Source organism: Macrobrachium nipponense, chromosome 27, assembly GCF_015104395.2.
Source record: "Macrobrachium nipponense isolate FS-2020 chromosome 27, ASM1510439v2, whole genome shotgun sequence".
Taxonomy (NCBI): Eukaryota; Metazoa; Arthropoda; class Malacostraca; order Decapoda; family Palaemonidae; genus Macrobrachium; species Macrobrachium nipponense.
Genome location: NC_087216.1, coordinates 8,823,559 through 8,847,228, shown reverse-complemented (window position 1 = coordinate 8,847,228; position 23,670 = coordinate 8,823,559). Strand labels below are relative to the sequence as shown.

Here is a 23,670-nt window from a genome sequence, read left to right as displayed (position 1 = left end):
CTATTGACTGCTGCAGAAGGTGGAGGCTTCTGTCATCAATTTCTCTTCTGGAATAACATCTGCATGCAAAAAACTCAATGCAATATTAATGACCTTCAATCTACGTGAATTAGTCTCTATTCATTCTTAGCTTTATATCAAACAAACAAATTTTGTTACGATTTCACCTGACAAAAATTATATGACACTGTATGTGACAAAAATTATATGACACTGGATGTAATGTTCTTCTTGCCTTGGTTAAATAGTTACTGTTCTCATGACAGAAACCATTTACACAAGATTTCTTGTTGCAGTCAGAAGGCAAACAACCAATTTAATGATCAATTTCTTACTTAACTATCAACAGAAAAGACAGCATTAAACAACACTATCAATACAAACTATTTGTCCCCACTTTATGAAAAATCTAAACTATCTCAACTTGTTTTAAAAACATAAAAATCATAAATACAATGATAATGGAATACAGAATGGAATATAAAATTCAGGCCAAGGGTCCACTGCTGGGACCTATGAAGTCATTCAGTGCTGAAAGGGAAATTGAGAGTAGAAAGGTTTAACAAGAGGAAAACCTCAAAGCAGTTGCACGATAAAACTATTGTTAGGAGAGGGTGGATAGCAAGATGGAAGAAAGAGAATACAAATGGAAGAGGCACAGCAAAAGGAATAAAAGGGGTTGCAGCTGGGGGCCAAAGGGACACTGCAAAGAACCTTAAGTAATACCTTCAGTGCACCACATGAGGTGCACCAACAGCACTAACCCACTACAGGGTAAATATAAAGATAAATACACGGTTAATGATGGAAGAGTCACTCCCTTTGTAAAGTACAGAAGACGGCCTGTAAAAAGATAATGGATACTACTGTAGTTTTAAGTCTATGATTAAAATACATAATGCTAATCATGCATCCTTTATGATGGATATCTTTGAAAATTGGTTCTGACGGCAATATACATGACCCTTAGGCAGCATGTTATATATATGAAGACTACATCCTGAAATCTTGATGAGAAAGGCTCCTTAAAATCCACTGATAATGGGATCTCAAACAGCTTTGCTCTCATCAGACATCCACAAATTCAAAGGCATACTATTTTGTATCAGAGTGAATAAATCATAACAATACCACAAACTGTGAAGATCAGGGCATAAATCATACTTGTGTGTTCCTAAACATCAAAATGAATGATGACTTTGCTGAAGAAAACATCTGCGAAAAGACCTGAATTTTAAAAAATACCAATTTTACTAACCATGAATGAGCTGTTGATCATTGAGGATTTCTATACTAGAAATGGACGGATTTGAAATGACCTCTACATCTGACTCACGACGCACACAGGAAGATGCTTCACTGCAAACGCTAACACTTTCACTAGATTCACCTGGGCATGTTGGAATATCTGTGCAATTTACAAAAACAGAATATTTATCAGTTACTTCTCTTCAGCAAGTCATGTATCATCAGACTAAGGTTTAGATGACAAAAAATACAGCAGCATCTCAACCTAACAACTACATAGGGGCTATAGCTTTCTCATAAGTTAAAAAGTCTGGTAATTAACCAAGACCAAACATTTTTTAGATCTCTAAAATGATAGCATGGATGACAAAAAATAATGACAATAATCATGTAGCTGATAAATACAAAAGTCCATTAACTTGAGGTCTTTTAAGCTGAGATGTTACTATATACAATCATTTGAGCATTAACATGACAATATAACCAACAGTATAGATACTGCAATTGACAAACCAAACAACATGAATAATTATGGGGAAAAATTAAATAAATCAAATAAAAGGATAATAAATAAGAATAGAACAGAAAATCATAGAGAAAAATAATCATAAGAGAAAAACAATCAGAGAGAGAAAAATAATGAATCACAAAGTTGCAATGCCACATATAATAGCTGGAAATGATGCATTCTACCTTCCCTTCTGATGTTATTCTTGAGAGAAAAATGTTCATGTACCTGACGATGGAAGACACGGCGCCTGAGTCAAAGCCTGTGACAGAGGAGTGCTGCTTCGAGGGGCATTTTCATCAAAACTTGCCACAGCAACAGCAGGATGGTCTACTCTGTCAACACGTACAACAACTCCACCACCACAGTTTGGGCATTTGAGCAGATTGGAGTCTGTTTGAGAGGAAATAAGTTCTTTACCAATAAGACACTAAAATAAGTATTATACAGCGTACATACTGTAATACACATACTGTATTACAGTATGTGTTCATATCACAGGAAAAACTACTAAGCCTTTACGCTTCAGTGAAAGTGGATAATTTATACAGTTAAAAACATTTAAAGGAAGAAAGGCAATTCTGCTGCCAGAGTGTTATGGTTACCCCCTCAGGTGCAGTATGACTCCCTGCATCTATCATCAACTTATTTAATATTTCGTTTCACTTCCAGTTGTATTGACATCCTTTTACTAAATCTTAATTTCTTGTCTTGTATTTTACTATCTCTTTCAGGGTTTGTGTCCCTCCTTCCTTTTTATGTAACTTAGTATTTCACTGAACCGTTCTTATATGATGAAGTTAGCATATTGGTGTTTATGCTGCTTTCTCACACTCAAAACCTTGTTGTTGATTACATAATGTTAGCCAACATTTCACTTATAATTTGTCTATGAGAAAACTATAAATGACGAGATGAAATGGAGAAATGTGATGTGCTTCTTGAGAAACCCAACAATTAGTATTTTTGTCCTTCTTCTATTTGATTGTATGTCCATAATATTTTCCTTTGAAAGCATGTCACAACTGAGATAATACTCACGCTTCATTGGCTTATATAACTTGCCTATTAGTGCAGAAATGTAAGCTTTCCTTCACAGTAATTCTATTATTTATAGCTTTCTCCCCTACTTACATATTATGAGACAATGGGAAATTGATGATAGTAAATATAACAACTTAAGTCTCATCAAACCTAGCACTTAGACTAGCTTGGAATGGAACTCTATGACAAAACCTCACTTATGAGCATTTCCGCAAACTAAGTACGTACTAGGAAAAAGTATGGCCTACTCACATTAGTGCTAATATTCAAAATAATTATATGAACATGTATACTGTACTCACCATCATGCTGTTTAGCTAGTTCCCGGGAAAACTGAGTATTGCATTTAAGGCAGGTCATGGCAGAATCTAACACCTTTTCAAGTGTATTCTTCTCTAAAATTGGAGACAAAACTGAAGAAAAATCCTAGAGAGAAATAAAGCTTATGAGAGGCAAAAATAATTTAAAAATTGCTCATTAAAAGATCACCATGTTAGTGAAACTTTAATAGAAAAAAAACAACTATCACTTTAAGAACAGTCAAACCAAACCTTAGGGTAATTGAATTCTTACCTGATAATCTGAAGATTCAAATATGTAAGTCCTCTTCTTATAAGTACTTTTTATAGTGTCAAAAGTAATCAATACTTTGTGAGGTGATACACAGAGAAGTTCCATGCCTCTCAAACTACACAAATCCCACTGAAAGGCAAAAATAAAAATATAATTTTGATTAACTATTGTGACACACTGCACTCAAAAAATTGTTACTTTTCATATGCTTAAAACCAGACAAAAATATCACATTAATACCTTCATCCTCATAAATTATTTTAATGAAACAACTGAGTAACATTTCTAATATAGGGCCTGCTAGAAGGATGTTATTATAACAGATGAATACTGGAGCAAGTCAAGTTAAAGAAATTGGGCAACTAAGAACATACTAAGGATATCAGGTGAATAGTAAAAAGAAGAAAAAATGCAGCTAGGGCTGATGGGAAGCTGCAAAGGACTTCTAGTCCTAGTTTCAGTGCACAAAGAAAGGCATAATTTGAGTGGTAAACTCCTAACGGGCCAATGAATTGTGAAGCACTTGGCTTTTGGTAGCACATTTTTTAACACAGATTCAAAATTCATCTTATTTAGAAAAAACTACATATAAATGTAAACTATGTTTTATAATTTATATTTGGCATTAGGGCAAATGTACACAATGTTTCATATTTTATATTTACTGCTTGGATAATTAAATTAATTTTAGAAAAATAAAAAATCGAATCCTATGGTAATTACCTTGTAAATTGTCCTTGCTGTTAAGCCATTTTTCTCCTTAAAGAATAAAGGAGTAATAGCCAATATAATATCTTGTTCACTATTTCTCCTCAATGTTCAGAACCTCATCCTCTAGAACAGAAGCATGTCTTACAGTCTTGATAGTTTCTTTCTTCACTAAGAAGAGATGTACATCCTCTTTCTCATCTGTAAACAACAAGATGGCACTCCATTACTCAATACACTTGACCAAGTATAAAATGCACTACTGGTCCCTCAGTGTCAACATACAAATATTGGACAGTACCATAAAAAATGAAAAACTTTTTAATCAACTTGTATTTTTTCATAGCTAACTAACCCAAGGTCTTAATATTAGGATAAATCTTCTAACAGCAGCTGGAAAAACCATTAAAATTAACAAAAATTGAACAACTACTGGCATCTGTGCTTGATCACACGCAATGTACCCCGCACAATCCCTTCGGCATCTCGTGATCGTAACAGTTAGTCTCTAACCCAGTTTAACTGTCAGAGGGGGTTAGAGGTGGGCCGTTTGTGTTCAGACCTCAGATTTGTTAGTATGAAAAATACAAACTGATTTGAAAAATTTGTCATTTGTTCACATATGAAACAAAACCTTCGGTCTTAGCATTTAGGTTCATATTTCTGGGTGTTTCATACAATGTCATAGTTCATTGCATTTGCACAAGATAAAAAGCTATCTGTTCCAATAACAAATCAATGTATCCTCTTATGCCAATAGTTCCTTGCGTATACAATTTTGATAAATTTTACCAGTTTTCCAGCTGGCATTAGAAGATTTATCCAATGTTAAGACCAATGGTTTGTTTCGTACATGAACAAGTAAGTTTTTAAAAAGTTATTGTTACAACAGAACCAAATCAATCATATGGTGTCCACAAGTGCAGATTCAAATGTTCCAAGACATGCACTTTTGCCTTCCAGACAGAAGTGTGATCGTTTACACTGTATCCTCACGACCTATTAGCAAGCAATTATTACTCTCTTCATTGTTCATATGTCTGTGGCTCTGTCAACAACAGTTTTTCCTACTCAGCAATTTCAAACAAAAAACAAGATTTACATTGATAATCATTCACTTATTATTATTCTTTCATACATAACAATGCCTTTCTAGAAGCTTAATTAACTTTGCTTTTAGTATTAGTTGTTACTACCTAAAGTTTGTGGCTATCCCCAATTATTGTTATTCAACAGAACTTTTGGAAATCATCACTTATACAGTGTTATTTTGGGGTGTATTTTGTACTGCTACTTATTATAACGCTGTTTATTAAATTGTACTGCATAGGCTACTTATAATATTGTTTTGGAGTTTTATTTGTGCATTTTGGTGTTTTAGCTGTGTTTGTATGTTGTGTAATCAAGAGAATACTGTAGGTATGCCTCAGAGAGCCAGCCAAGGTATTCCAAAGAGGGCCTGGCCTCCCTTCATTGTCCTCACTGGACAGAGGCCAGGACCTATTGTGTGAAGAGTGTCATTGCTTGTGCTGCTAGCCCATGCTACTCTGTGAGACATGCCAGGATTTGTTGAACACCTAGTGGAATATCCATGGCAAGAAAGTTTAGAAGTTGTACAGGCATGAAAGTGGGACATAGAACACGTGCAGGGACAGTCAAGTGGGCAATCTAGTAATTGGGCATAACATGTGTGTAGTGAAGACTGCATTTGAGTGGGACAAGCTGTTAATGTGCAGTGTCATATCACTAGATGACCATCACTCTAACCCTTAACTAAGGAATAGGAAGATCCAGAAGCCAACCAGGGCACTGATGACTTGTAAGCTACAACCTGTCAGGTTGAATTGATCGTCAGAGTTCGTAATGAATATAAACTGATTGGTGTTTCCAGCAACACCTTACCCCAACTCCTAGTATTAAAGCCCAAGGAAGGGCAAGGCAGCACAAAAATACCAAATTTGTAACTAATTTGTATTTTCATAACTAACAAACCTGAGGTCTTAACATTAGGATTTACTTTATAGCGCCAAGCTGGAAACCGGTAGAATTAAAATTACACTTGTGAGATCCAGGACTAATGGCATCTATACCAGGTCACGGGGCATGTTTATACCCAGAATGCCCACGGCTACCTGTGACCATCAGTTATATTTCTAAACCCAGTTTAGGGACTGACTAGAGGGGTGGTTCGAGGTGGGCCTTTAACTGTTAAGACCTCAGGTTTGTTAGTTATGAAAAATACAAATTAGTTACAAATTTGGTATTTGTTCATACACGAAACAAAACCTTCGGTCTTAACATTAGGATAGACTTACTATTGGAGGGAGGTAAGTCTCTACAACTGACTGGAAGTTTGCCACCTTATCCATTTCCGAATATATAGGGAAATTCTAGAGAATGGACAATGAACCTAGGACCAAAGATATAAGCGGATCTATTGGTTTCCTCCCACTGGGTGTAGATACCATTCTACTGTTTACTCTTGTCCCTTGCGACTGGATCCACCTTCACCCCTCTTTCCTTATTATCCAGAGGGGTGTGTTGCTACTGAAAAGTATATCATCAGCTAAGATAGCTTCACAGTATGGCTGACCATCTCACCTGCATCTAGTCCGTTCCAGCACATGACGGATACTCTCCTTCATATTGCCCGTAGTTAAAGGAGTAGGAAGAAAGTAGTAAAGAAAAAAAGACCAGTCATCCCATTCATTCTACTTTCATACCTTCATCTTAGACTAGACGCAAAACTGACCCGCCAGGGGCATGGATGAACTATATCACTTGTTGGGCCGCCACCACTGGACCCAAGGAAAAGGTGTCCAAGGATCTATGGCAACATCTTTCAAATAAAATGAGGTGAAAGTTGTTTGGCGCTTCCACACGCCAGCTTTCAGAATTTTATCCACAGACATGTTCTTCTTAAATGCTAGGGAAGCACTCACACCCTGATGTCATGAGCTCTAGCTCCCACCTGGCTATCTGACCCTCTGTCTTCTGCAGTATAAGCATTTCTGATTGTCTCCCTTAGCCAAAATGATATTGTATTCTTGGACACTTCCTTCTTGTTCCGTCCTGTACTTACGAACAACCTCTGGCACCCCCGGCCTGAGGTGCCTTGTTTCTTTCTTTAAGTACTCCCTTAGTGCCCTGACGGGGCCACAGGAGCATTTCAGCTTGTCGTTGTCTACAAAGTCTGCCAAGGAAGGTATGGTAAAGGAGTCGAAATCTGCCGTCTACTATTGTTGGATTTTGGGTCTTTGCCACGATTCTGGGACAAACTCACACACCATTGATCTCCAACCTCTCGAGTGTTTATGAGATATGAGAGGCCATGTAGCTCCCCCACCCTTTTTGGTTGAAGCCAGGGCCAATAAGAAGACTGTCTTCAGGGTCAGGCTCCTATCTGTGGACTGCCTTAGTGGTTCGTAAGGGGGTTTTGTCAGACTACTCAGTACCTTGGTCAGATCCCAATCTGGGGTTTTTAGCTCCTTTGGTGGGCATGACTGTTCAAAGCTCCTCATCAGCATGGCCAACTCCCATGAAGACGATATGTCCACTCCTTTCATTCGTAGTACTGAGGCTAGAGCAGCCTGTACCCCTTCACTGCAGATACAGACATATGTTTTTCTGTTCTGAGATATATCAGAAAGTCTGCTAACTGCTGAATAGTGGTACCGAGTGGAGACACGTTCCCCCTACGACACCAATCACAGTATGCTGCCCACTTTCCTTGGTATACTGTCGCAGATGATTTTCTGATATTACCTGCCATCTGAGTTGCTGCTTTCTGCGAAAACCCTCGCTCTCGGTCGAGGAGATACTTGACAGTCTCCACCCGTGAAGCGATAGGGACTTCACCGACTGGTGGTACCTCTCCACGTTGAGGCTGACACAGAAGGTTGCTCCATGGAGTAACTCTCTTGGCACATCTACTAGGAGTTCCAGTAGGTCTGGAAACCACTCTGCTTTCGGCCATAACGGGGCTACCAGGGTCATCTTGAGGTTCTGAGACCGCATTACCCTGTTCAGAACCTGACGGATTAGACAAAATGGAGGAAATGAAAGCGTACACGTCCAGATTGTCCCAGGGGTGTTGTAGCGCATCTTCTGCTGCTGCCTCTGCGTCCGGGACTACTGAACAATACACTTCCAACTTTTGTTGTACCTGGTGCGAATAGGTCTATGATCGGTCCTTCCCACAACATGAGCATCCTGTCCACTACCTGTTGGTGTAGGGACCACTCCGTTCCCAGAATCTGATCCCTGCGGCTCAACTTGTCGGCCACTATGTTTCTTTTTTCCCGGAATATACCTGGCCTTGATGTCTACCAGGTTCTCTATAGCCCACTGGTGAAGTTGAACTGTCATCACATGTAACTGCCGAGAAAACTAGGCCTCCTTGCTTGTTTATATAAGCTACTACTGTGGTGTTGTCTGACATCAATACCACCGAGTGTCCCTTTACTCTCTCCCTGAATTCTTGTAGATCCAGGAAAGCTGCTTTCAAACTCCAGCACGTTTATATGGAGTTTTCTCTCCTTGCAACTCCATTTTGCTGACACCATCAACTCCTCCATATGGTCTCCCCAGCCTTCTAGTGATGCATCCGAGAACAGCAAGAGGTCTGGGGAGGATTGTTGAAGGGGGACACCCACTGTCAGATTGTCCGTCGTCCACCCACCACAGCAAGTCTTTCCTCACTTCTGCCGACAAGGGAAATTTGCTCGTACGGGTGATCTACTGTTGGTGACCAAAACTCCTTCATCCTCCATTGTAGGGAACCGAAGGTGTAGCCTTCCTTGTGGTACTAGCTTCTCCAGGGAGGTTAGGATTCCCAGCACCACCTGCCACTGTCTTGCTGGCTGTGTCTGCTTTCCCAGAAAGGCTTCACCACTTGTTTGCATTTCTGTACTCTTTGGTCTGTCGGGAATACTTTGGCTTGTGTTGTCTATCACCATTCCCAGATATTCCAAACGTGACTTGGATCCAGCTGCGACTTCTGCTGATTCACCACAATACCTAGGCTGTGACAAAGCTGCAGGAGGGCCGCCCTGTCCCTGAGTAATTTCTCCCTGGACTTGCTATCACAGCCAATCGTCCAGATATCTTATCAGCCTGATCCCCTGAGCGTGCGCCCATGCCGACACGAGGGTGAACACTCTTGTAAAAACTTGAGGAGACGTTGTCAATCCGAAGCACAGGACCTTGAACTCGAAAGCTTTCCCTGCAAGACTGAAGCGGAGAAATTTCCTTGAAGACTGATGGACTGGTATCTGAAAGTATGCGTCCTTTAGATCGACTGTCAGCATAAAGTCTCCGATTCTGACTGCTTGTAGAACCGTTTTCGGAGTTTCCATCTTGAAACTGGTTTCCTTATAAACAGATTCAGCGTTGACAGGTCTATTACTGTCCTCCACTCCCCGTTGGCTTTGGGTACCAGGAAAATCCTGCTGTAGAAGCCTTTTGCCGGACTGCATACTTGTTGCACAGCTCCTTTTTCTTTTTCATCATCTTCGTTCACTTCGTCCTGCAGAATAGTGGCCTTCTGAGATTTGTGGGCATAAGTGACGTGGGGTAATGGTTGATCTGTCAGGGCGGGGTACCTCGAACGGGAATCAAATACCCGATCCTGAGAACATCCACCACCCACTGCTCTGCCCCTAGTTCCTGCCACACCTTCCAGTGATTTGCCAGGCAACCCCCCACTGGTGTGGCCGAGTGATGGGAGGCGCCCATCCTATCTTCTTGAGCCTCTCCCCCTTCCCCTATTGCCCCTTCCTCTGTTGTTTCTATTGTGAAAGGGCCGATGAGTTATCCTCTTTGGGGAAGAGGGTCTTGTGACTCTATTAGGGATGCTATGTCTCACTGGTTTCTTCGAGACATCTGCTGTTGACTTCCCTCCAAAGGAATAGTTTGACTGTTAGAGGTTTTCCTAACTGCCTGTTGCACCAACCTATCGTTAGTGTCCATCCTTCTTCTATCTATCGCTTCTTCCAGTATGACCTCTGGCAACAGTAGTTGCGATTCCAAGATATCCCCATTCCTCATTGCTAACAGGGAATCCAAATCCACATTGCGGCTTAGTCTAGCCAATGCTGCATCTCTCCTCATTAGCAGGATATTTGCCCAAACATTGGCACTTACGTTTGTCAGGTACGCAATCGCCTGGACCCTGACTGTAGTAATCTAATGAACAATGGTTCATCTACTACTTTCCTTGTTGCTTCCGAGGATGCAATTTTGTTCGCCACTGCTGTTGACCAAAGGTCTAACCAGGACGCAGCCTGAAAGACAGAAGAAGCTGTTGCTTCTAACGTGGCAGCCTCTTGGTACGTCATCGAAGGGCACTCCATTTTAACCTGATCCAAGGTTAATCCAGGCCTTAACCTTACAACATTAGGGTTCATTTGTCTAGACAGCAAAGGGACCTTCGGTGTCGTATAATATTTCCTTTGCTTTATCATTGGAGGGGGAATAAATTTAAATGATCTATTAGATCTTAAGGAATTATCCCTCCCTGCAATCTTTGCGTTTACGTGTTGCAAAGGACCGATTCCGCATGACTCGAACAAGGCAATTCATACGACACCTTGGTATCCCTCTTTAGTCCAAACGCCATGTCAATTCCAGGAGGAAGCATACTGGCCGGTGTTTCGTCTTCTCCGAAAGGCTATTGAATTGACGAATCAAATCAATAACCTCTGCATACGAGGCCAGAAACTCTTGGTTTTCTCCTTCCTCCAAAAGGCTTCTAGTGTACCACTCTCCGTCACGAGAGATGTTGTCTCGCCTCTATCTTCTGACAGACGGCCCGGATTCCACGGCCGCCTGCCCCTACGGCCGCGGCCTCTTTGATCTTTGCTGGCCGCTGTTGGCTCGATCCCAGATAGTCAGCAGGGGAACGAGAACGTCTCACTCTTTCTCTGCTCACGGATCTAGAGCGAGAATCTCGTCTAGATCTCCAAGATGAAGGCTCCCTTAAGACAGAGGTAAGTTCGTCTTTATTAGCATTGGCATCGTTTTCGAGCGTCGGCGAGCCCGGCCTCGGCCTTCTATCCAGACGGACACTGCCTTCCACGAACGTATCCGCCGAGGTTGCCAACTCTCTATTTTTTGTACTTTTAATAGGAGCCTTATCGTCCTTCGTACGTATTTTGAACGGCCTTACGGGCGAAACTGGGACCTGCATTCCATCCTCTGCTGCATCTTTCGCCGCCAACGTCGATTTTACCAGAGGTATCGCAGTTTTTGCGATCCGAACTGGCAACTCCGCCTCGCCGCTAGCTCGCCGGCCGTCACCTCTCTCGCTTGTTCGGACTCTTGCGAACGGCTTCGTCTGGCAACCTTTTGCTTAATAGCCACTGATTTTCCGACCTTCTTGCTGACTTGGAAATGACAGTCTTCGTCCGAAGGAGAGGAAGAATTGATTCTTCTCCTCTTGGCCCGAGGATCCGCTAGGAACTCCGAATCCTCCTCCAACGCTTGACTGGCGCTCGCCTGTGATGTTATGGACTTAGCGATGACGCCGAACTAGAGAAGACGAAGAAGGCGAATCACACTTTTTCTTTTTGTCTCTCTTATTCATTCTCTCCTCTATATCCTGTAACTTCTTCATTACAGTTTGCATTGACGGATCAGAAGGCGTATTAGCGTCTGGGTGCAGCGAAAAAGGCCGAGAATCGGTCTGTGACGTCATCACGCCTGCCATCTCAGAGTGTTGACGTAGTTTGGTGACGTCATCGCTCTCGTAGGGAGAGACTGAGAGGTTTCTGCTGGTAACCGCACGTTTGCTGCCAAATTACCTCCCACGTTCTGCATCGCTGTAAATACTGAGTGGGATGGAGAAGCAGCGGCATTAATTCCCATAAATTGCAAGCCCGGGGGATGAGGAAACATTCAGCGCTGCCGGACCCTGCTGGAACCGTGACGTCATATAATGCGCAAGCAGACCATCCAAGGTTGGTACGCTGGTAGGCCTAGCGCTGACCACGTACCATCTAACCTATGCGCTTGCGTAGCAGGAGCCTGGAACAAAGATGGCGGATCTCCCCCACCCCTCTACTTGCTGGAACAAAGGAGAGTGCAAATTATTCATAAAATTACCCAAAGGACCCCTCCATGACGTTTCCGATACAGAACCGCTAGGAGAAACCGAAGGGGTATGAGACAATTCAAAAGCAGGTGGAGAAACATATGGAGCAGCCTGGGTTTATTACCGATACAAAAGAAGCCGGTAAGGTTTGGTCATCCAAAGATGGCGTCACCCCCCCTTTCTTTTGTATTGGCTTTTCCCATAGAACTTCTTCCACTGTTCCACCGACCAACCGCGACAAACAGAACACGGATTAGAAACCGTACATACGTTTTCCCTGCACCTACTACACGTTGGAGGATGAGGATCCGTCGACACCGAGGTTAGGAACCTAGAACAGGGAAGCCACTGACTCCTGGGCATTTCCTTTGTCTCCTCTTCGAAGCGGTAGACGATCCCGATTTTGTTGAGGCAAAATTCTCCATCATACCACGTATACACTCTTACCACACATGATCACACTTGGAGAAAGAAAAGGAATGAAAAATAAAAAATGAAATGGATAAAGAACGGGCAAACTGAAAACCGGCTTTAAATGAGATAGACAGTAACACGTCTTATCTTAAAGGCGGTAGGAAAATAACTGATGGGTCACAGGTAGCCGTGGCATTCTGGTATACATCCCCGTGACCTGGTATAGATGCCATTAGTCCCTGGATCTCAACAAGTAATTTTAATTCTACCGGTTTCCAGCTTGGCGCTAGTAAATCCTAATGTTAAGACCGAAGGTTTGTTTCGTGTATGAACAATTCTTCTTTTACTCTGTAGGCCTTCCTTTTTATACTAATAAACAACTCACTGACATGCATCTTGGCAACTGAATTTCACAGCCCCAAAATATCTTTCTGAACCCAACAAACACTCATGGCCAAGCTGGGAATCTGAAGCTTCTGCTTAAATTGCCCTTAAGGTACAATGTGGACTTGTTGGGGCTGTAATCATAAAAATTTTTTTCATACAAACCCCTCAACTATATAGTGCTCAACCCCCATTCCTTTGTTTCTGCTTTCAAGCATCAAGCCCTAACATGAATTAAGGGGGTCAGTTAGATCCTAGATAGGTCCCTTGAGGAGCATGTGTGAATGATCACCACCCTCCTTTCCGTTTGAAAGCACAAGAGCTAATGCGTTTGTGTATATTCCAGACCACAAACATGGGTGTCATGAGACTAAAAGTTATGTAAGAAAAAATGTACTCACTGTTAAAAATTCAACAGGTAGGAAATTCTGATAATATTTCAATTTTGTTACTTGATAAATATTATTAACCCTTTAAACGCTGATTGGATGTATTAAACGTCGAGATAAATTGTCTGTCGGGTGCCGAACTGACGTACGAAACGTTGACGAAAAAGTTTTTTTACAAATTCGCGGAAAAATAGTATAGCCTACTAGGCAAAAACTTTTGAATCACGCGCCGTTGAGGGGATGCTGAGTTCACGGATCAAGCTGTTGTTTTCCTGTTTACAATCGTTAAACCAGGCGCGCAAGCGCGAATTTTTTTCTTCTCGCCCTAAAAAGCATCAGCGACACATCTCAGAAATTATTTCGTCACTTTGACATAATTTTTGCACCATTTTATATTAACTGTTACATAAGGGATTTATATATGAAAATGTGCACATTTTCATGTAGAATACAACAAAAAACAAACCATGGTTGCAGCTTTTATCAGTTTTGAAATATCTTCATATAAATAAACGATAAGTGCAAAAATTTCAACCTTCGGTCAACTTTGACTCTACCGAAGTGGTCGAAAAACGCAATTGTAAGCTAAAACTCTTATATTCTAGTAATAATCAATCATTTACCTTCATTTTACAACAAATTGGAAGTCTCTAGCACAATATTTCGATTTATGGTGAATTTATGAAAAAAACACTTTTTCCTTACGTCCGCGCGGTAACTCTTCCGAAAAAATCAGAAATTTTTCGTCCGATTGTCGTAATGTTTGCACAGTTTTATTATTAGCAGTTATCAAATTTTTAAATTTTTTATATGGAAATGTGCACAATTTCATGTAGAATACAACAAAAAATAACCCATGGTGGTAGTTTTTATCAGTTTTGAAATATTTTTCATATAAATAACGATATGTGCAAAAATTTCAACTTTTACGGTCAACTTTGACTCAACCGAAATGGTCGAAAACCGCAATTGTAAGCTAAAACTCTTACATTCTAGTAATACTCAATCATTTACCTTCATTTTGCAACAAATTGGAAGTATCTAGCACAATATTCGATTTATGGTGAATTTTAGAAAAAAACACTTTTTCCTTACGTCCGCGCGGTAACTCTTCCGAAAAAATCAGAAATTTTTTCGTCCGATTGTCGTAATGTTTTGCACAGTTTTTATATTAGCCGTTAAATAAAGTTTTATATATGAAAATGTGCGCAATTTCATGAAGAACTACAACAAAAAACAACCCATGGTTGTAGCTTTTATCAGTTTTGAAATACTTTTATATAAATAACAATAAGTGCCAAATATCAACCTTCGGTCAATTTTAACTCGACCGAAATGGTAGAAAAACGCCATTGTAAGCTAAAACTCTTACATTCTAGTAATATTCAATCATTTACCTTTATTTTGCAACAAATTGGAAGTCTCTAGCACAATTTTTCAATTTATGGTGAAATTATGAAAAAAATAATTTTCCTTACGTCCGCGCGGTAACTCTTCCAAAAAAAATCATAAATTTTTTTGTCCGATTGTCGTAATGTTTGCACCATTTTAAATTAGCCGTTACATAATGTTTTATATATGAAAATGTGCGCAATTTCATGTAGAACAAAAAACAACCCATGGTTGTAGCTTTTATCAGTTTTGAAATATTTTCATTATAAATCATGGTAAGTGTCAAAACTTCAACCTTCGGTCAACTTTGACTGGACCGAAATGGTAAAAAAACTGCAATTAAAAGCTACAACACTTACCGTCTATTAATATTCAATAAATTACTTCATTTTGCAACAAACGGGAAGTCTCTAGCACAATATTTTGATTAATGGTGAATTTTTTGAAAACTGTCTTTTTTTTTTTTTTTTTTTTACGTCCGCGCGTTACAAATTCATGCATCATATTGTGATAATATTTTCTCTGTGTGCTTTGATTGTTTTACAATTTGTTATATACCAAAATCATTGCAATTTAATGTACAATACAACGAAAAAAATAATTAACTCATTAGCTTTAAACCGTTTTGCTCACAGCGCGATTTGTATACAATTATATATGAATTTTTTTTTTCACTCGGTCATACATTCCAATATTTATATATGATAATGATATTTTTTTCATTTCTGATGGTTGCATACTAAACTTCAGGCAATGACAAAAAAAAAAAGGAGCCAAAATGAACTCTTAATCTTGAAAATTAAGCGTGCTGTGATTTTTTTTAAAAAACTTCTTTTCCGCTTCGGTGCTCAGTCGCGAACGACCGCCGGCATACGGGAGACACTTTCGGAAATACTGGCTCGGCGTTTCAGGGCTAATAGATAATTTACTATTTACCTACACCAGCAAGTTAAAGTCCAAAATGAGCTAAAGTGAGTGGTACAATTTGTTATTCAGTAAAATGATATTGTTAGTATACAATAAAAGTTTTGTACATACTTACCTGGCAGAATATATACATAGCTTACGACTCTGACGTCACGACAGAAAATTCAAAACTCGCGGCACGCGCTACAGGTAGGTCAGGTGATCTACCTTACCCGCCGCTGGGTGGCAGGTGTTAGAACCAACCCCCCTTTCCAGTCAGATTTTTCTCTTCCACCTGTCTCCTGAGGGGAGGCTGGGAGGGCCATCAATCGTATATATCTGCCAGGTAAGTATGTACAAAACTTTATTGTATACTAACAATATCATTTTTGTACATGAACTTCCCTGCCAGATATATACATAGCTGATTGACACCCTTGGTGGAGGGAAAGAGACTTATAAGTCCAGAGAAAGGGGAAATAACATATGTTAAAGTAATAAATACCCTTGGTTCTTACCTGATTTAGGCAGAAGACTTCATAGTTACTGTCTACAAGTCTGCGTTGCCTGAAGAGTTACAGCGAGGGCGTGACCTACAGCTGAAAAACTCTTTGGGTCTACCAATGGGAACTGACTCCTCTTACTTGGCAGAATCCAGTTAGGGTCTAGTCAATGGGGATCAACCCACTTAAATGACAGAGCCTGTCCACTACCCTTGCAAGGAGCTTCAAGCACAAAACGATCACCTAACCTAAAATACAAATGTTAATAACTACGAAAGAAGGAGGTGCCTCCTGCATCCTCCTTCCCACAACCAAAAAACACAATACAAATACAATAAGGAAAATATTTAGAAAGGATATGCTTTCAGCTCCCTGCCCCAGCACTGAATCCCCGCCGATACGTACGGGCCTAACCCAAAGCACTTTCTCATACGTAATTCTTACGTCTTTCAGGTAGTGGTTAGGCAAAAGGAACCTGACTTCACCCACTCCAACTAAGTCGTCTTTCATGAGGTTTTGTAGGGACATGTTCTTCTTGAAAGCCAAAGACGTAGAGATGGCCCTTACCTCATGTGCCTTGACTTTAAGAAGTCTAAACTGATCTTGTCACAAAGATGCGTGAGCTTCTTTATAGGTTCCTTATAAAGAATGACAGGGCATTCTTGATAAGGGCCTACTAGGATCTCTTACAGAACACCATAGGATGTCTGAGTTAGCCCCAAGTTGTTTCTTCTTCTGGAGATTAAAACTTAAGCTCCTTACAGGGCAAAGGTCCTCTCCTCTTCTGATCCAACTAGAGAGGATAAGCATTAAATTTCGAAGCTCCTGGGCCAAGCTGAAGAGGGGTTTTCATTCTTGGCCAAGAAAGACGGGAGAAACAAACACACAGCTGAGTCTCCTTGGAACCCAACATCTCCTTCCAAAGCTTGCAGTTCGCTTACTCTCTTAGCCGAAGCTAAAGCGCAGAGAAACAAGGTCTTCATAGTAAGATCTCTGAAGGAAGCTGAATGGAGAGTTGTTTCAATCTAGCGGATCTTAAGAACGATAGCACTACATCCAGGTTCCAGCTTGGTGTTAAACAAGAGTTCCCTTTAGAAGTCTCAAACGACTTGATTAAGTCATGCAGATCCTTATCTTTCGGAGATGTTTAATCCCCTGGGGTCTGAACACAGAAGATAGCATACTCCTGTATCCTTAATGGTAGAGGCTCCACCGCATTTTTCCCTCAGAAAAATAAGAAAATCGTATCTGGGGTCAGAGGGTACTGGAGGCCCTTAAGGTAGAGACTTACCAAAACCGCATTTTTCCCTCAGGAAAATAAGAAAATCTGCTATCTGGGTCACAGAGGTACTGGAGGCCCTTAATGGTAGAGACTACCAACCGCATTTTCCCTCAGGAAAATAGAAATCTGCTATCTGGGTCACAGAGGTACTGGAGGAGGAAAAGTTCTGATTCCTTGCACCAACGTCGAAAAACATACCATTCGACTGGTAGACCTTGGAAGAGTGGAAGGTCTCCGTGCATTGGCAATTGCTCTTGCAGACTTTGCCAAAAACCCCTTAGCTCTGACCAGACTCTTGATAGTCTGAATCCAGTCAGAATGAGAGCGGGGAGGTTCTTGTGAAACCTGTCGAAGTGGGGCTGTTTGAGCAGATCGACTCTTAGTGGCAGAGATCTTGGAACATCTACCAACCATTCCAGTACCTCTGTGAACCAGTCTTGGGCGGGCCAGAATGGAGCTATCAAGGTCATCCTTGCTCCTTCTGATGCTGAGAATTTCCTTAGAGTCTCCCCTAGAATCTTGAAAGGAGGAAACGCATAAAGGTTCTAGGTTGCTCCAGTCCAACAGGAACGCGTCTACCGCTACTGCTTTGCTTTCGGGTCTGAAATCGGTGAGCAGTACAGGTCTATCCTCGCGTTCCTGGCAGTTGCGAAGAGGTCCAGATGAGGTCTCCCCCAGAGCTTCCACAGTCCCCCTGGCATACGTCCGAGTGAAGGGTCCATTCTGAGGGAAGGACTTGGTTTATTCTGCTGAGCAGATCTGCTCTGACATTTCTTTCTCCCTGTACGAACCTGGGGGTGAGGAGACTTATCTCCTTTCCTCCGACCATAAAGGGGGAGCATTCCTTGCTGTTTCGTACAGGGAGAATGAGTGAGTCCCCCCTTGTTTCCGAATGTAAGCCAGGGCTGTGGTGTTGTCCGAGTTGACCTGAACTGAAGACTTCTGAACGAGAGGTTCGAACTCCTTGAGGGCTAACCAAATCGCCATGAGCTCTTTTTTTGTTTATATGCCAGGACACCTGTTCCCCCATCCAGGTGCCTGACACTTCTCTGGATCCTAGAGTCGCTCCCCAACCTTTGTCCGATGCGTCTGCAAATAAGACTAGGTCGGGGTTTTTCAACCGTAAGGAAATGCCTTCCTTGAAAAGAAGAGGGTCTGCCCACCACGGAGATCTCTTTTATCTCGTTCGGGATTTTGAATACAAAATCTAGGTTCTGAGCACCCCGATTCCAGTTCCGATTCAGGAAGAACTGTAGGGGTCGGAGGTGCAACCTCCCTAGAGAAACGAATTGCTCCAGCGAGGAGTGTGTCCCCAACAGACTCATCCACTCCCTCGCTGTGCATACATCTTTCTCCAGAAAGGTTGCGACCTTCTCTGCACAACGGTTGATCCTTTCCGGGGATGGAAAAGCCCGAAAAACCTGAGAAACCATCCGAATCCCCAGATAAATACGATCTTGGCTGGGGATTAGCTGTGATTTCTCGAAGTTTCATCAGTAAACCCAGAGAAACTCCCTAAGGTCAGAGTGATGTGAAGTCCTCCAGACATTTCTGCTTCGATTTGGCCCTGATCAGCCAATCGTCCAAGTAAAGGGACACCCTCACTCCTTCGAGATGAAGCCATTGGGCTACGTTCTTCATCAGCCCTGTAAAGACTTGAGGGGCTGTGGAGAGGCCGAAGCACAAAGCCCTGAACTGAAACACTTTCCCTTTCCACATGAATCTCAGGAACTTGCACGAAGAAGGATGGATTGGCACATGAAAATAAGCGTCCTGAAGGTCTAGTGACACCACCAGTCCCCTGGACGAAGGGCGGCTAATACTGAGGATGTCGTCTCCATCGTAAACCTTCCCTTCTTCACAAAGACATTCAGGGCGCTTACGTCCAGAAACCGGTCTCATCCTCCTGAGTTCTTGGGCACAAGAAAAAGATGGTTGTAGAAACCCGCGGAATGAGGGTTCCTGCACCGTCTCTATCGCTTGCTTCTCCAGCATCAGCTCTACTGCTAGAGCAAGGGCCTGATTCATATGAGGGTCTTTGTACCTGGCCACTAACTCCCTTGGTGTGGTGGTCAAAGGTGGTCTCGACACGAAGGGAATGAGGTATCCCTTTTTTATTATAGAGAGGACCAGTTGTCCGCCCCCCTTCTGTGCCCAGACGTCTGCAAAAACACAGCAGTCTGGGACCTACTGCAGTCTGGAGGAAACTCGTACTATTCTTCGTCTGATTGAACGAGAGAAGGTCCTTCCTCTTCTAGGAGGTCTTGTTCCTCTGGAGGAGAAGCGCGGGAAGAAGGGCCTCCTCGAAAGGGCTCTTGCTTGATCGACGTCTCCTTCTTCGCCTTAGGTTGAAAAGAAGCCTTAGGAATTCTCGCTGAGCGAGCCAACATATCTTGCGTCGCTTTAGCCAGAAAGAGCGTTGGAAATGTCTTTGTTTATGGTCTTCTTGGGGAAGAGTTGCTGGGAAAGATTAGCAAATAACACGACGATCTCTGCGCGTGCGACACCGTTTCTTTTAGTTAAAAAGAGCAGAAAAAAAACTGCCCTCTTCTTAACAACTCCTGCCCCGAAAAGCGAAGCTATCTCTCCAGAACCGTCTCTCACTGCCTTGTCCATGCAAGACAATACTGAATGTAAATCCTCTGGAGATAAAGTCTTGATCCCTCGTCTTCTTAGCTAAGACTCCTAGGGTCCAGTCGAGAAAGTTAAACACTTCCAGCACCCTGAACATTCCCTTCAGAAGGTGGTCAAGTTCGCTCATTCCCCACGTCGTCTTAGCTGAATTAAGCGCAGAACGACGCACGGAATCCACCAACGAAGAGAAGTCCGAGTCTGCAGAAGCTGGAAGAGTCAAACCCAAAGGTTCCCCCGATCGTACCAGAATCCCATCTTTCCGGTAAGTTTGGAAGGTGGGAAGGAAAAAACTGTCTTCCCTTCTCCTCCTTGGAGACCAACCAATCTTCGAAGCTTTCTTCATTGACACCGTAGGTTTCATCTTCACCACCGACGACGTCTTCGAAGTTTTAGCTGTAGAAAATAATGAAGAGGGAGAAGGAGGTGCAACCGCCGAAAGAGACTCTCCAAATTCTTGTAAGAGGAGTTCAGTCAATCTCTTGTAACAGGAACCTGAAGAATCCTTCGGAAGATCTTCCTCAGAAGCACCATGTCCTTCTTCCGAAGAAAGACGTTTGGACGATCGGCTGCCTATAGGAGAGCTTTTCCTAGGAGAGCACCTACCAGGAGAACTCCTACTGGGAGAGCGCCTGCTGGGAGAGCGCCTGTTGGGAGAGCTCTTGCTGGGAGGGCAGCGCCTGCCAGAGAGCGCCTGCTGGGAGAGCGCCTGCTGGGAGAGCGCCTGTAGTGAGAGCGCCTACTGGGAGAGCGCCTACTAATAGAGCGCCTGCTAGAGGAGGCGCGTCTGTCCAAATCCTTGTCAGAGACAACTGAAGGGCTCCTAGTATGAGGAGAGCGCCTATCAGGAATCTTACGCCTGCTAGGCTCTAGGCGCCTATCAAGTTCTAAGCGCTTGTCAGGCCCTTGGCGCTTGTCCAATCCAACTCGCTTGTCAGGCTCCTGGCGCCGTCACAAAGCGAAGTCTTCCGAAGAAGAATGTCTATCAGACGCAAAGCGTTTGCGAGGTACTGAGTGCCTATCTGAACGAGTGCGCTCGCAAGAAGGCGATAGTCTAGTCTGTCTCTTGCTAGGCTCTTTGCGCCTACTATCTTCTCTGATTTTGACAGATGGCGAACGAATCTCAGGCGAAGAAACAAAAAATCTGGAGAAAAGCGCCTACTATCTCCGTGCGGCCTATGCAGAGGAGAGCGGCTTCCAGGTGAAGAGCGCCTCCTGCGATCCTGGACAGAACGAGAACCTTGTTCTTGTCAAACTCTTGACGTTTACAAGAAGAGGAGCGAGTCTTCGGAGAGCGATGCCTATCCTCCCTAAAACTAGGAGAGCGGAGTTCAGGAGAAGAACGCCTGTCAAGATCCTTACGTCTACTGGCATGAGAGGAGCCGCCTGCTCGAGAGCGACTGAGTCTCTCTTTAATGAAAGAGGCTCTGCTGCGAGGCTCTTGCACTTTTCCTGCATTAGGCGAAAAATCCGCAGAATCCTTCTTTGACTTCTTCACCGGTAGGGAGATGTCCTTCCGACGATGAGAACTCCCCGCTAAAGAGTTGGCTAAAGCAGAAATCTGAGCCTGTAGGCCAGCCAAGATGCGCGCTGGCGATCTCTCGAACTCTTCGGTAGGAGTAGAAGCCCGAGCGCGGAAAAGGAGAAGAGGATCCTTGAGATCTCCTGGCTCTCTTACGCTCGATCTCTGGTTCTTCTGAGAAGGATTCGGGGCTGGAGGGAAGGGCGCAAGGCTCCTTCCAAGCTCTCTTGAGAGGGCGCGATGACTCCGAAGCGCTCCATCTACGCTTAAGAGAAGGAGACGAAGAAGACGAGAAGCACTGTTTCAACACTTCCTTCTTGGCTCTATCCAAGGCAGCCTGGGAGCGAGCAACAGGATCTGCCGAGGGGACGCCTGACCGGTGGGGGTTTCTCCCTAACCTTCCTGCGGCTTTCGACTTTCCTCCTCCACTGGTCTGGGAGTCGGAAAGAGGTCTAGGCTAGAAGCGTTAGTGAGCCGGTCAGACGCACCCTCCACTGCACTAGGGGCACTGCACTTATCACTTTCACTGTCACTCTTACCTTTATAAGAGCGTACTTTGCTCTCGTTACTCCTTACTGCGTTCTCCAACAACGAATCTTCGGGTTCAAAGCTAGGAGCAGGGGCTGAAACAGGAGAAGGAACTACGTCTACTGTTGGGTTCTCAACATCAAGTTTGCTAACAAGAGACCTACTTGAACTCCTGGAAGAAAGCCTTAACGCGCTCTATCCTTCTCTAACTTCCTTAAGTAGGAAGAAAGAGACTTCCATCCGTCCTCATCCAACCTTTCACACTCTTGACAAGGGTTAAACGAAAGAACATTCATTCCCTCTACAGTTTCATACACACTGGTGAGGGTCTAAAGACGCTTTAGGAAGTCCTCACCTTACATTCACTCTTCGAAACATACTCTAAACATAGAAGATTTCTTAAGTTCAGAATCAGCCATTACGAGAAAATAAACAAAGAACAATCCAAAAAAACGATCCAAAATAGCGTATGCCAAGCCAACCAACGAACAAAGGGTACATCACCAAAATAGTCAATCCAAGAATCGTTGGCGACGAGAATAAATCCACTATCGAGAGGACTTAACAACAGGTGCTGTTAAGCCGGCGACAGAGAAAAATCTGACTAGAAAGGGGGTTGGTTCTTACAACCTGCCACCCAGCGGCGGGTAAGGTAGTATCAACCTGACCTACCTGTAGCGTGTGCCGCGAGTTTTGAATTTTCTGCCGTGACGTCAGAGTCGTAAGCTATGTATATATCTGGCAAGGGAAGTTTCATGTACAAACAATAACACAGTACAGCACACTTAAAGACCACTACAGTGCATCAAATTTAATATTAAAATTCCCATTAAACTGGTGTACCCTTGAAAGCTAATACCGATTCATTATACATTTTGAATTTTCAGGGAAAAAAAAAACACACACACTTGCCTTCACTTTCACTTTCCGATGGAGTAATGTCGAAGTGTGACCAGAATATCCCTTTGAATTATCATCAAAGATACTGGAATCTCGACTCTCTTCCAAACTTTGATCATCATATCATCATAATGGACTGACAACTATCTTCAGTGCCCTTGTCTTTATCAGTTTCTGTTGGAGTACCAGACACAACCACTTCATCTGGTTTGCTAGTGACTAGATTATCTGTGCATGAGATAGGAGGCTCTGTTGTTTCTTGGAGAATTCTTTCTAACATCTGTCTGATTGCTCAGGTACATTAGTACTGGAAAAAACAAAAACATATTCTGATACAACATCAAAATACTAACTTCAGAATTTCCAAACAGTATCCTAAAGCTCATTTGATGCAACATTGTCAAATGGGAGAAAACTTTTACTCCAAAAAAATGTCAAGAACAGAAAATAACCTTAAAAACATTAATAAAACTTGTTAATTTTCCTAAAACTTAGTTTCAATGGTCTATGTAATTTTCTGTACCTAAAGCATAAATCAAAGACATTTATAAATTCAAGAATGACTGAACCTTAAAAGAAAGACAAAGTCATGGAAAAAGGCTTGTGACATACTTATGAGTTAATAGTATCTGTAAATCTTCAATAG

The 23,670-nt window shown here is 42.5% G+C and overlaps 2 protein-coding genes across 2 annotated transcripts in view; one reads left to right on the top strand and one right to left on the bottom strand.

The window, feature by feature from the left end:
- Positions 1-23,304, bottom strand: LOC135200748 (uncharacterized). Its single transcript, XM_064229352.1, has 7 exons — positions 23,166-23,304; positions 4,230-4,282; positions 3,374-3,502; positions 3,103-3,226; positions 1,985-2,149; positions 1,259-1,408; positions 1-59 (listed from the first exon to the last, which is right to left on the bottom strand). The coding sequence occupies exons 1-7, from the start codon at positions 23,302-23,304 to the stop codon at positions 1-3; spliced, it is 819 nt and encodes a 272-aa protein (XP_064085422.1).
- The window catches only part of LOC135200804 (serine/threonine-protein kinase 11-interacting protein-like), a 249,900-nt gene that overhangs the window by 212,897 nt on the left and 13,333 nt on the right, over positions 1-23,670 (top strand).